Source organism: Ornithodoros turicata, chromosome 9 (genome assembly GCF_037126465.1).
Source record: "Ornithodoros turicata isolate Travis chromosome 9, ASM3712646v1, whole genome shotgun sequence".
NCBI lineage: Eukaryota > Metazoa > Arthropoda > Arachnida > Ixodida > Argasidae > Ornithodoros > Ornithodoros turicata.
The window spans coordinates 19551908-19565547 of NC_088209.1; the positions used below are offsets into that span (position 1 = coordinate 19551908).

General features: G+C 48.4%; 1 protein-coding gene and 1 long non-coding RNA gene across 3 annotated transcripts in view; one reads left to right on the plus strand and one right to left on the minus strand.

Annotated features, from left to right (window-relative positions):
- Nucleotides 1-303: 303 nt before the first annotated feature.
- The window catches only part of LOC135367786 (LIM homeobox transcription factor 1-beta-like), a 76291-nt gene continuing 62954 nt past the window's right edge, over nucleotides 304-13640 (minus strand). For both annotated transcript variants that reach the window (XM_064600910.1, XM_064600909.1), the window contains exons 4-9: nucleotides 11989-12230; nucleotides 9187-9362; nucleotides 7268-7345; nucleotides 6521-6677; nucleotides 1118-1210; nucleotides 304-1037 (exon numbers count right to left, since the gene is read on the minus strand). In XM_064600910.1, the coding sequence (XP_064456980.1) occupies nucleotides 796-1037; nucleotides 1118-1210; nucleotides 6521-6677; nucleotides 7268-7345; nucleotides 9187-9362; nucleotides 11989-12230 (988 nt within the window). In that variant the 3' untranslated portion in view covers nucleotides 304-795. The remainder of the gene's footprint in view (nucleotides 1038-1117; nucleotides 1211-6520; nucleotides 6678-7267; nucleotides 7346-9186; nucleotides 9363-11988; nucleotides 12231-13640) is intronic.
- Nucleotides 5603-13640, plus strand: part of LOC135367788 (uncharacterized) — a 66353-nt gene continuing 58315 nt past the window's right edge. The window contains exon 1 of the long non-coding RNA XR_010414516.1: nucleotides 5603-5683. This is a non-coding gene — a long non-coding RNA (uncharacterized LOC135367788). The remainder of the gene's footprint in view (nucleotides 5684-13640) is intronic.

Genomic DNA, 13640 nt, shown 5'->3' on the forward strand with positions numbered 1-13640 from the left:
TCTCGCTTTTGGAACGCAGTGTCGATGCTCTGAAGTGAAGCTTATTTAGTGGCTCTACCGTTTCCAATATCGACCCCCAAATATATCTGGCGATTGAAACCAACGAGTATTGCTGTAACTGTTTGATATCTCGCATTTCTTCTGCTGCGTTTCACTTGATGTGCTCGTTTTGCATATCGCATTCCGATGAATACCTTATGTATCGCGTTTAATATGCTGCGACTGCTATCAGGATAAGGTCGTCAGAATCATTGCCAATAATTAAAAAGAAAAAAGAACCTTGTACCCTCGCTGCTTGCGCGCCGTTAATACTCCCTCAGCGTTAGCTAGATGCAAGGTGGACTTTCTCTGCTGCGCGGTGTTGATATTTTCCTATTGCTCGTGTATCGTCATGTAAACTTAGTACGAAGAACACGCAGTGTCAACTGCCGCAACAACAATCTCGTTTCCCTTTATCTTTTTGTGCGTGACGCTCCCTACTTAAAAAAAAAAAAGAAAAATGGTAAATGCTTTTGATCGTAGATATGTATTTCAACTCTCAACCGAAATCATCCCTTGCAGGTAGAAGCACTATATTTGTAGAGAACCGTTCACTCATGCCACAGCCACGGAAGAAGAAACCGTTATATAGTCAATGAACGCGATGACCACATGTCCATTCAGAATAAAAGCCGTTCACACGTCCATGAGAGCCGTCCTGGTGGACGTTGCGCTTTCTTTTCTGTGCGTCTTGCTACGCCTGGAGCCGCGATGGCGGATTTGCGGTGCGAGCCCGCGCTGAGCATCCGAGCACTGTCAGTTGGTGGCTCCCAAACATTCACACTCGTTGTTGCTGAAGTACGATGTCTGCATCGAGTACAGCTTGTCGATGGGGTTGACGGTGGGCGCCGCGCTGCCAAATAGTGGGTGGCCTTCGGCAGGGTGACCCTGCTGTCCAATGAGCACGTCTTCCAGGCCGCTTAAGGAGGTCTCACTTTCCATGGAGATCTCTGACTTGAGGTAGCTCGGATCGCCGTGCGTTGGGCCATAGTATGAACCTGCGTGTGAAAAAAATAAGAAAATGCATTAGTCAACGCACTTCTCTAAAGGACCATGTAGAGGGTCGAAGTGTACTTGCCATCGTGATGTGACCCGTAAGATACGGGTTGAAGCTGGTACGGAGACCCAACAGCTGAAGAGTCTAGGAGTCCCAGACGAGAATAGGGGGGTGCTGAAAGAAAAGGACGGTTACTTTTTCGTGATGAAGTATTAGGTGTTTCTAACTTTCTATTGAGGGTGTGACATTGCTGGCTTTTGCTTAGATACTTTCTGCCTTTCTGAAAGACAGTTCATATGTAGAGCTTGGGACAAAAGTTTACGGAACACCGGGGTGTCGCATTTCTCCAATTGAGCGACAACCTAGCGGCAAACAGGAGTGGACATACATACTCAGAGACGGATAGAATAGCCCGCCACCCGTTTCTTATTCGATCGCTTCCCGATAGCAAGCAGGGAGCCGCTTTGATGAAGAAATAAGCATGAGGTGACGTTTGTCCGAAAACTTTTGTCCCAAGCTGTACTAAATGTATAATCAAATCATCTGTGATTGGCCATCAAATCATACGCGCGAGTACGCGGTGCATGAACGCGAGGCACAGATGGTGGTGGTGGTGATGGAACTAGAGCCCTGCACGGGCCGACTTTTCCGGGCCCGACCCGGGCTAATAGTCCTCCATCGTGTGGAATTAGCTGCATGACCCACTCCAGCATGGCTTTCGGGAACATGTTTGTCTGTCCGGGCCCGGCCCGACCCGCCGTGCTGGCATCTTTTGTTGGCCCGGCGCGGCCCGCGGTGGTGGCGTATTTTGTCGGTCCGAGTCCGGCCCGGCCCGGAGCACACAGTCAATAACAAGCCTGGGCCGGGCAGGGGCTCTAGATGGAACCGCTTGCCGTAGTCGGCCACGCTCAGACGTGCAACGTGTGGGGGAGGGAGCTCGGCTGTCCTTGGCCGACTTCACAGGGAACTGTGCCGAAGGCGAGGCATAATTTGCTTATGTCGTACATTGTTGAGCAATGCGTTGAGATTTTCGTCTTTTGCGGCAAAATAATCGGCTTCGCAGTCACTGCACTAACGAAAACAACAACAACTTTATTTTGATAACGGTAATGATTGAGGTGTTCCACTGAAAAAAAAAAAAAAAAAGTAAATAGCGAATTTTAGTGTACATCGGAGGACGATACGAAGAAACAGGAACCAAAGACACAGGGCGATTGGCTTCTCATATTTTCGGAAACGTTATCGTGAACATCTTCCGATCGAGTAAAACTCCCTATTAGATAGGAAAATAAAAATAAGGAATCGGAAGCCAATATAATATTAACATAATGGAGATCTTCTGGGTGGTTAATCTGCCGACTTCGATTTCAAATAGCGAGTATATCACTGAGAGGTGAACCGGGTACGGCACCGACTGCGCTATCCCCACGTTTTCCTTGGGTTTCCCTCGGAAGTGGCGAGACAAATTTTGGCACGTTTCTCTTCGAAGTCGGCCCAAGACGAACAGTTCCCTTGGGCAGCATGCCACCATATCAGGCGGGAAGGCAACTCGGTAGCGACGTCAACATCCCTACAAATATTCACGAACAGCCATGCGCTCTCACTGCAGCGCGCGCTACATTCGAGAGACCCAACCCTGCACAGAGGAGGAATAATCAATAAAAAGGAATCCTCGAGGAGAAATAATGAAGCCTGTATTTTAGCTTATCGCAATTCTATGGTGTTCCACGAGAAGCGAGGATAATCCCCTTAAATGATGCCCCGACTTTGCCGATCCGGAACACCAGCAGCTACCCCAAACGGATGCGGAAATCCTGGCTGAATCCGGGTCACGAATTCGTGTCATGCTCCCGAGATCAACAGTGGCCCTGTTAAGACAGCTTGTCAGAGATGATGAAGGACCCTAAGGGGGTACGTGCTCCCCATCCCGATTCTCGCATCGCTCAACACGGAACACTGTCTATGTGCCCTCTGCAATCTCCGGTACTCGACTAAGGGTGTTGTAGATCTGTTCCATTACAGAATAACCAAACTCTTCCAGGGAAAGAGTTTAAGTGGGCACCAGCATGCCCTGACACCCGAATAGCTGTAAAGTGCTTGCTGATGACATGCACTGTTACGCACGAAGAAATAAATGATCGAAAGACCGAGTGCATGAAGTAAGGCGAATCAGACCACAGTCGTGCTAGTCGTGGTAACCACAGTGTTATCGTAATTGTAGCGACCCCTATAGACAAGCTTTCCTGTACTGGAGGTACCTCTGGTAGACCGCCTCGTGAAGGTAAGTGAATATGTGGACGCGGGGGAAACAAACAATGAAGGATATGAACTCTATATGTTTAATCTGGTGCATGTACTCCAGTGCTCTTAGTACGAGACCCTACAAGAGCCGACACGAGAGCTTGAAAACGAGGAAAAGTGTGTGTAACCCATCCCAGTACTGGACACACACGCATCCATTTCTACATCTTCTTGCTTCTTCAAAAAGGCTATTCTACGTGCGTTACGATTACTTGCAGCACGTCCACTTATTTTGCAGCGACAGGCGTTAAGTGCTCAATTTCGTGAAGATCCTGTCCGTACGTCGCATCGCCGAAATCCTTATCTGCCTTGTTACGAGATAAAGCGAGGGAAAGAGAAAAAGTCACGAGATCCAGATTGGTCATTTCGAAGAGTCACGTTCGCTGTGACATTGGCGTCAAGTGCCTCGGAGGAATAGTGACAGTAGCGGTTGCCGCTTCAGATATCAGGGCATGTGAAGAATTTAGCCGCGCGCGTGGGCCGTCCTATGAAGTGTACGTACAGAAGATCTTGCTGCAAACCACAGTCGACAGGGCGAGCCATGCACGGAGCGACAGGCGAGCTCAAATAAACAGCTCTGTCGCTGTCGTTGATTTGAAGCCACTGTAACTTGCATCATATCTGCCCGTTTGTTCTTCTTCTTTCTTTCTTTTTTGATACTGCCTACAACAACACGCCTACATTTAATGGCTGTGATAATACGACTTACTAACTAGTAAATACTGTAACGCATTAATTGAGAGGGTACCGCAGATTGGGACGAACATTGGTTTATTCCCTGCAAAAGCATCGGTTTATTCCCGTATATTCGGGCAAAAGAAGGAGAGACGATGATGACGAAGAAAGGATCAATTGCATTACAACAGTAGCCGTGACTAAGACATGCAGAATTAATCATCGCCAATTCGCTCCTGCGAAATACCTGGAGCCCGTTGAGCGGGGTTCTGTTTTGAATGACGTGCACGATCCGTCCTTTTCCCCCAACCACACTCGATGCGGGGATTACAACCGTTTGTTATGTACTGCTTGCGAGACGCTTTGTCTGAAATCTTCATTCAAAGGTACAGCAGCTGCAATTGGCTTGGCCGTTCTTGAAGGAACTGTAGCGTTATTATATTTAAGGGTGGGCAAGTATGCCGTACGTGCTGGTCTGTCAGAACAAACAATCTTGGAACACCTGGAGATTTCAGACGGGATTAACCGAGAGCTGTCGATTGCAGACAAGTATGTCGCTCTTTGCACCAAGCTTGAATTCCAAATACTAGCGAGCCAGGCTAACCATAGCTGATGGCTCGAGACGTAGACGAAATCGTGTTGGATGCACCGATGCCTTTTTTTTCTAGTGGCTTAGTGGAGTAGAATTATCGCTTGAGACATATACTGTACGTTCTCTGTGATTAAAAAGTGAATGAAGCAGGGGACGGCATTTTTTGTTATCTTCTGTCGAAAAGTTGAAATATACCAGCCAAGACATATCTCGCTCAAACTGACCAATCCTGGCGCTAAGCGATCTTTATAATGTATGGCGAATCCCATAGAGACTGATGGCATAGACGCGCGCTTGCGGATATTTCGAACGAAGGGGAATAAAATTCTTGCACCCTGTTCCCATACCGTTTGTTTCAGACACTGCCGTGTAAACAACACGCGTGTGAAAAACCATGTTGTTATCTGATAAAAGATTATGCCACAGTGACTGGCTGGTGCTGCGTCTCTTCACCGCTGTGATGACGTAATACATGACTGTACTACCGCGTGGCGGTAGGTGACAAGTGCGCGTGCGCAATGCAGCGAGACATGACTTGCCCTGTTACCAACCGGAGGGAAAGGACGATACACGATGGAAATTGGTGTTCTGAGGCTGGAACACAGAAGAAGGACGAACACACAAAGCTTCAAGTGCCAAAGAACAGTGAATGAAGAAGGAAAGAAGTCACTGAAAAGGTTAGCCAGCTGGGTAGTGCTCGAACCCACATCTTCTGGGCGATAGCATAGGAAGCAAATTGGTCTTTGGAAGACATTGGAGTGACTTTGACCAAAGTTGTGCTGCCTTATCACGCTCCTTCACTTGATATTCTTCGAAGGCTATGACTTGAACTAAATGGAAGTTTACGGTGACTTTTACCGTCCTAGTAGTGCTAAGTTGTGCTTCATGACGGGCTGTGCGGCACAGTGCGCGTATGACTTCGGCTCAGTGTGTGGCATTCAAGAAACTGAAAAGAAGTCATAGTGCCGTTGGAGATTTGAATGCTGACCGAGATGACCACGTCGTGAGCTGGTACCGCAAGACGATTATTAGCGGCCGTTTCTGTGGACTGTATGAGCTAGTGATAGTACCTCATTCTGGTAAGTACAGGAGTTTGCTTTTGATCATATAATTGTCTCGCGACGTAAGAACACGAATTATTAGAGCGTTTTAGGGTTGGGTGCCCGAGCGCTTTGGGGCCTCAAGGGAATTATACTAGTCGTGACAGCACATTGGGCGCGAAACATCGTTTTCTGGGCATGCGCAGCGACGACCTCTCATTTCTTTAGGGCCAGACAACGCCTGGGGACACTAATTTAAAACCGCATTTTTGTACTTCCTATTGAATGTCTATAAACTTCCTATTACCACAGGATGTGCTAGTGGTGCGCCGCCTTCATAGATCTGTATTGTGCTACTTGTATCACAAATTTCCGAGTTCGCTAATAATAATTGCGGCTTTCATTTGATACCTTTGATTCGACAGCGACAAAATTGAACTCCTTATGTGAAAATACCGCATTTCCTACAGTCAGGACTCCAAATCAGATTTTAAGGCGAGATGAATACCATGAGGGCATGGCAGGCAATGTCCCAGCAGGTCCGAATCATATCTCTGTTTTGTCCTACGCGACGTCTCAAGGTCCCGTAAATGATTTCTGGGGAATCTTTTGGCAGACACGGGGTTGTTCCTTTAGGGACCTCCGCGGGATATGGCATCCTTTGGGCGTCACTGTGTTGTCGCTGTGTCCTGATACATCACCATTTAGTACTTTGACCTCCGCGAAGATTCCGACGGAGTTTAGCAATACAGTTCAACTACGGCCAAGGAGAGCGTCCCCACTACGACCACCACGTGGGCACTCCGACTGTGGGGAAATACAGGTCCAACCGTATTTAATTGAATTGAATTGGATTAGAAAGGTGGTTATACTCACAGCCAAGGTCAGTAGGTGAGGCCGACTGCCTACCGTCGTCACTTTTCTTGGAGTCCTTCGTGGAGGAGGCCATTTCGCTGCCGGAGCTGTCGCCTTGGCCAGGCTGGTTTTGTTGCTGTTGTTGCTGCTGCTGTTGCTTGCGCTGAATCTTTTTCAACTGCGGATCAATTGATGAAACGGAGCTCGAAACTGTTCTTTGTGATACCCGAACAGTGAATCAGTAGAGGAAACACATAAATGTGTAAGAGAGAGAGAGTGTGTGCGACGATCGCGTGTTCGAATAAGAAAGCGGTGCATAATTTGCAACTTTTCATACGCTCTCATAATTTATCGAGCTTGATCGCTGAAAACCAGCTAAACGAGGAGTGAAACCAAGTAATGTCGGACGGCCAGGGCTTGGGTACCTTTCTACTTTCCGTCTATCCTTTTCGAGAAGGCGGACAATGCGGAGCGGTCTGTCATTGGTCTCCTCAAACGACTTGTCCAATCATCGACCACTTGACCAAAAACCGAGAACTCTCCGCATTGGCGCGCTTCTGGAGAAGGAGAGCGAGAAGGAAAGCGTACATTGCGGTTTCTCTCGCTTATAAATCACGAAGGACGCAACGGAAACCGTTGCTTTTGCGTTGACGTCAGGGTAACTGCATCGAAAAAAGAAAATAAATACATAAACTATTCCTCGACGTGAAAAGGGAAGAAAATAGGAACTCCACAGAGAACATTATGCGTGCTGAGCAGTGAGCTTACCTTTGCTCTCTGGTTTTGAAACCAGACTTGAACAATCCGGACACTGAGACCCGTCTCTTTCGCGAGTGTTTCGCGCACCTGCGAACATATCGTAGAAAAAAAAAAATTAAAATAAACCACACACAAAGAAACTATCTACTCGACTCATTTACATCGACGAGAGCTCCGGACACCAACACGGCAGCTGAACGTGGACTTCATCTTTCCTTCCACGACGTATAAAACTGTGCCATCAATCTCGGCCTCCAAAACTCACCGCGGACCACCTCCAGGCGACCGACTCATGCGCTAACCTCGCTCCACGGAACTTTCCTCGCCGCATCTCATTTTCAGGCGTCACCGGCGTATAACGAACGACGATATTGGATACCTCTCTCCAACCTCCGCTCTCCCTCCGTTGATGTTCCATGAAAGAAATGCGAGCGCTCCTTGTAAAATTTTCATCACGCCTATCTACCTTCGGTCTCTCTTCCTTTTTCTTCCCGACTCGCGAGAGGCGCCTCCCTGATTTTCGCACCTGATTTTGTGCTCCAAGAAGATCAAAAACCGACGGTGGCGGCGGCCAAAAATTGGTCGTTCGAGCGTCCTACGTCCCTTGCGGATCGGAGCCGCTTTAATATTAATTTCGCGACATTATTCCTCCTCGGCTATCAGGCTAGCCGACCGCGGTGGTTGCGTCGTGCGCCGCATTATTAAATCTCCGCCGCGGTGATAAATAACCCCTCAAGTTGAGGAACCTGTACCTTCGTCATGTTGCCAATCCACGCCTCGTTATTCAGACGCGGTTCTTGATGTGCTCGCCTCCCTGTTTGTTTTGCTAGTGTAGGTTCACGGAACCGTGCGTTCGGTTCGATGCGAGGCAAAATATAAACAAGCCCCGCTGCCTTCGCTCTCTCTGTATTATATTTAGCCGGCGTGCTCGCGGAGGTGGTTTTGAACGGAATATCGACCTTTGTTTTGCGAGATGATTAATGGCACTTTATGGTCGACTTGGGGGCATCTTGTTTGTTGCTGATTGGGGCGAAGTAAAAGTTAGCGAGTCGGAACGCGGAGGTGCTAGAGCACGTTCCGGATGTTGGTCCGATGTGTGTGTGTGTGGGGGGGGGTATGTTTATTGAATAAAGAGAGGGAGGAAAGGTTAGTCAGGCGCAGGCCGACTTGCTATTCCTTTAAAAAAAGAAGCAAAAACGCACACACAAAAGGGGGCCTTAAAGGCTGGTCGAGAGGCCGGAGGCATCAAGAAAGCTCAAGAGGGCAGTCGTAACCGCCCCCTGGTTGTGTAGGGCTGGGCCGAACAGAGTCGCCAGAGAGACGATGGGGTAACCATGTTGTCGCAAGTGGTGTTGGAGGACGAGTCGTTAATAGAGATACCGGTTGCAGTATAATAGATAGTGCTCAATGTCGACTTCCATGCAACAAGTTGTGCAATAGACGACTTCAGAAAATCCCAGCGTGCTGAGCGCCGCTTTGAACTGTGGGAGCTGTGGGAAAGAAACGGGTGGCTTCCAAACTGTTTCGATTTCCCCCCTACCGGTCCATTATGCACGACGTGTGAAGGTCAGCGAAAGCGAAACGCGAAGGATTATTGAACATGAGAGAACTGATGTTCTAAGGCTGGAACAGCATAGAAGGGACAATGACATACAAGGTCTTTGACATACAAGGGGACAATGACATACAAGGGTTGCCCCGTAATTTGTCTCAGGTGCGCAATACAAAAAAAAAAAAAAGAAAGAAAGAAAAAGACAAGGCAAGTTCTAATTTGCGCCGGGTGCTTAAACAGACAAGTTGCTGGTGCACCTGCATAACAGTGTGCGCTCGAACCTATGCTTTATGCGTCATGGATGAAGAATACCGCAACCAAACCTTGATAATTAAGTGAAACAAGGAGTACCAGAGCAGAGTAAGAATAAACATACCTTCCTGCATGGTTTTTGGCTGATTTCGAAGGAAGCCTTGAAGGCCCTCCGCTGTGCCGTGGTTAGAATGGTGCGGGGCCTCTTGGGGCCTCTCCGGCCATCGGGACGAGGCTGCTGAGGGCCCGTTCCTGTGCCCTGCCCGTTCTGCGACACCAGCGGACCACCGTTGCTTTCTCCTGCATCATTATAAGTCCACTTATAGACCAGCACAACTTCAACGTAACACCACGATTCCAGTTCTTTAGTAGTCCCAAGCATTAACCCTCCTTTTAATGGAACTGGTTGGTGCCATTCTCAGGACTTTTCCGGTGTAGAAAATGAAGAAGCGTGCTTTAACGGTATGCAGTCATTTCGGGCACTTTGTAAGGTCGTTTCAGTATCTTTGTACGCAGTTAGCCAGAACAAGCATTCCAGCTCCCATTCGTCAAGGTTCAAAACATTAAGGCCGATATTGTCTCATGCAGAGGGACAAAGACTACGAGCGAGGTTGCCTCCAGCGGTCATGCTCGGTCGTAATATTTGCTGGAGGTGCGGGGACCTCTTACAGACACTTGTAGCGGCCTGGCCCCCGAAGCCAGCCTTCTCTAGTTTCCCGCTGGAGAACCAGCACGCCGTGACGGTGACGGTGAAGTGGGCCGGCATGAAGCAGGGGCTGGTGTTGCTGAGCGGGTCTGACAGCGTGGTATATGCCGTGATAAGGGGTCGGCTGCAACTTGAGTTTCTTCCAGTAGATAAAGTAACACTTGTGAGATCCGCTCATGGGCTTGGTACATTGCATGACTTCGGTTGAGAGCAGGGGCAGTATACAATGAAACGGGCAATATACATCTACATCCTAGGCAAACTGGAGGATCGTCGTCCTTCCGCAACCAGGATACCTTGAAAAGATAGCTAAGAAGCAAGCGAGCTGGTGAAGTTGATGCATAATGTAAAACCCCCGAGACTAGGGAACACGAAGAGTTGTGTCTGTCCCTTCGTGTTCCCTTAGTCTTGGGGTTTTACATTATGCAGGATACTTTCTTGAGTTTCAGTGACTGACAATGGGATACGTGCGGAGAGGAAAGGAAGTATGGAGAGGTTCGTTCCCCGAGAGACACGTGAGAAATCAGAGCCTAGCACGGCTTCTTTCTTGAAATGGAGCTATCTTTGAGACCTTTATGAGGTGCTATAGATGAAGCCTTTGAACTTCTTGTAGCTGGGGCTTACTTGGACTTGGAAGACCATACATTGATCGGCCTTTACCCTCATCTCTTCGTTATCTCATCTCACCTTCCAGCTGCAGTCGTGCCACTGCCCACAGTGTGGGGCCAACAACGGCAAGCTGCTCAAGCAGTCACCACCACCGCAACCTGAATTTTAATGAGGTGCGGCGATGAAGTGTGTTGGACTAGCACAGTATGCCTCAGACGGAAAGAACGAAGCATGCGCGGCGAGAGCTGGAACTTGCGCTTGCAAAGACAGACGACACGTGGGTGGAACTTCTTAGCATGGCTGTGGAAGTGATGGGTCTGAAGAGACAAACTCGGGGATGTAAGAAGTGGGAGAAATGTCGCTCACTATTTCATGGATGTCCGGTGCAGAAAAAAAGGAATCCTGATGGTTTCGGAAGAATGCTTGCACTTCTTGACGAACAATGGTACGCACCGCGTTCTCCATGCCAGGATGGTACTGGGCGATAGCTGAGACGTTGCGAACATTAAGCAAGCGTTCGAAGGTGCAGCTCCGGAGACTATTGCGTCGCATTGTCTCCCAGTTCTGCATTTCCGTTCCGAGCGTTTCGACGGTAGTCACATTGCGTACACTAGAAAAGTTAACACGTATTCTGCTGTGTGCTTTCATCAGTGGCCTACTGCCCCTTCCTGCGACATTGTTGGATATACGATCGTGGAGAGTTTCGGAACGGTTGAGTGTTGTAGAACAGAAGGTTGCAGGTTTTGCTGCAACCTTCTGTTCTTCAACCCCCTTTTCTGCTCTCTCTTCTACAACCCTTGCACTCTAGAAATAGAATTTCACTCCAATAGCACGCTGTGCGCCAACCGCTGCTGCGAATGATAGGGTTATCGAGCTTTTAATTCGGGGAGAGAAGGAGGCGTACGCCTTTTTGTGGCAATTACCATATATCTAAATTGACACAAAAGGAGTACGCTCCTCTCTTACCTCGAATCAGCAGCGATAACCCTAGCATTCGTGGCAATGGTTGCGGTGCTATGCGGTGAAGCTCTGTTTTTAGAGTGTGGGAATAGTAGGCGGGCCTGTTACGTTTTTTGAATACATGTGTCTGTTTCTCCTTTCACCGATTCTTTGTCGCTGAAGTTTCATGTCTTCGCCACTGTCACCGCACGCATGCGTCGTATATACGCCACCGAAAGCCCACGACCTCGCATCAAGAAGGGTGACGTCGCACTAACCTAGCAATGCGCATTCATGTCAAGAGAAAGAACGTGCAGAACCCCAATGGAAGATGGAGTGGGCTATCTTCTTTTCTTTTTCTGTTTTCTTTTATATCTCATCTCATCTCGGAATATGGAATTTAAAACAATTGTACAATCAGTCTGAGGGTTTCTATATTATGTGAGTGGCAAGAACAACACCGACGCAAGGATTGTCAAGGACGACAGCTAACGAACGGACAGCCTCCCCCCACAGTCCCCCTGCAGCCTGCCCTGGACACATACTAACCCCCTCTGTCCCCCACTCCTTCCTGCTGTCCTCTCTCGCTCTGTACGGCGCTCACAGCTACAGTTGCTTCGTGGCGCAAACACGGCACAAAAAGAAATACATAAAGGTGCTGCGTGTATGTACCTCGTACTCCTGGAGCTCCGTTGCCGTGCGGTGCCAAAGAAACGAGTGCCAACTCCTTCTCGTAGTCTGGCCTACAGTAGAGCCTTCCCGCGCGCACCACGAACTGGTCCCCCTTTTGCAATGCCCTGCAGCAGACGACACAGGCAAAACACGAGACGTGGAAGACGTGCTCCAACGCCCGCATCACCAGCTCGCTTGGTCCGATGCCGCCCAAACAGCCCGCACACTTGACGCCAAATAACCTGGGAAGAAACAAGAGCAACTTTTTGTAAGTCTATACTTCAGGACTATCGATGGGCGTTGGGGTTGAAGCAAATACAAGCTGCTAGACGTTGATGCAGAATGTTACAGGACGAGTAAATTACAGGGAATATCGTTGCGGTCAATATAGGTTAAAGGGAAACTGAAGCGCAAAAAATTCTCCTCGCGGAATGAAAGGAGCCGTTACCTTGGCACCAACCCAAAAGGAAAGTGATTCATCGCTTTTGTGATTTATAAGAGAGAGAGAGAGAGAAAGAGAGAAAAATGGCACTATGCGTTTTCTCTCTCCCTCTCCTTCTCAAGAAGGTCGACAATGCGGACCGGGCTCCCATTGATCTCCTCAAATGATTTGTCCAATCATCGCGGGAGATCGTTTGAAAAGACCAATCCGAGGTTCTCCGCATTGTCGCGCTTCTTGAGAGGGAGAGGGAAAGCGTAAATTGGCGGTTTCTTTTGCTTATCGCGAACGACGCAACTGATGAATGCCGTTCCTTCTGTATTGGTGTCAAGGTAAAGCCATCTCTCATTCCTCGATGAGATTTTTTCGCACTTCAGTGCCTCTTTCAAGCACTTCCAAAGTACACTCTTAGAAATAAACTTCACCGCATAGCACGCTCCTAGCCAACCATCATCTCGAATGATGTCGTTATCTGCCCCAATTTGTTGAAAACTGGGGGCGTACGCCTTTTTTTGTGACAATTACGAACAGCACTATCGCAGAAAAGGCGTACGCCTCCCGCATGGCGTTGCACGCGCGTGCACGAGCAGCACGGGCTAAACACTGCGATGCACGAGCTGCGAAGCAAGGAGGAGTCCGGTATAATTTTGATCGTAGCTTTGTAACGGAATCAAAATTTTGAATTACGATAACAAGTATGAAATTAACATAGCGTGTAACGTAATTTGAAGTGAACTTGTTTTTGCATTTCAGTGCCCCTTAAAAAGATCTCATGAAAGGTGACTTTCACCACATAACACGTTCCTCGCCAGCCGTCGTCCCCAATAGTATTTGTTGAAAACGTGAGGCGTGCGTCCTTTTGTGACACTTATGCAGTTTCGTTACATGTCACAAAAAGGTGTACATCCCGCACTTTCCATAAATCAGGAGTGATAATGGGATCACTCTGTGCAATGGTCAGCTTTCAGCGTATGCGATGAAGTTCCGTTTTAAAAGCGTACTTTGCGTAAGCGTACTTTGTATAGCAAACAATCGAATGGACTATATTTACTCTCTTTCATCCGTTGTAAGGATCACTTTGCAAATGTGCACTAAAAACTAGAAACGCACGCGCGCAGCGTGCTACGATAACCGGCAGAGCACTCCTCCTAAACGCAACTTCGAGCACGATAAAATCATTTCAAAATACGGTAGCACAGGAATAACGGCATGC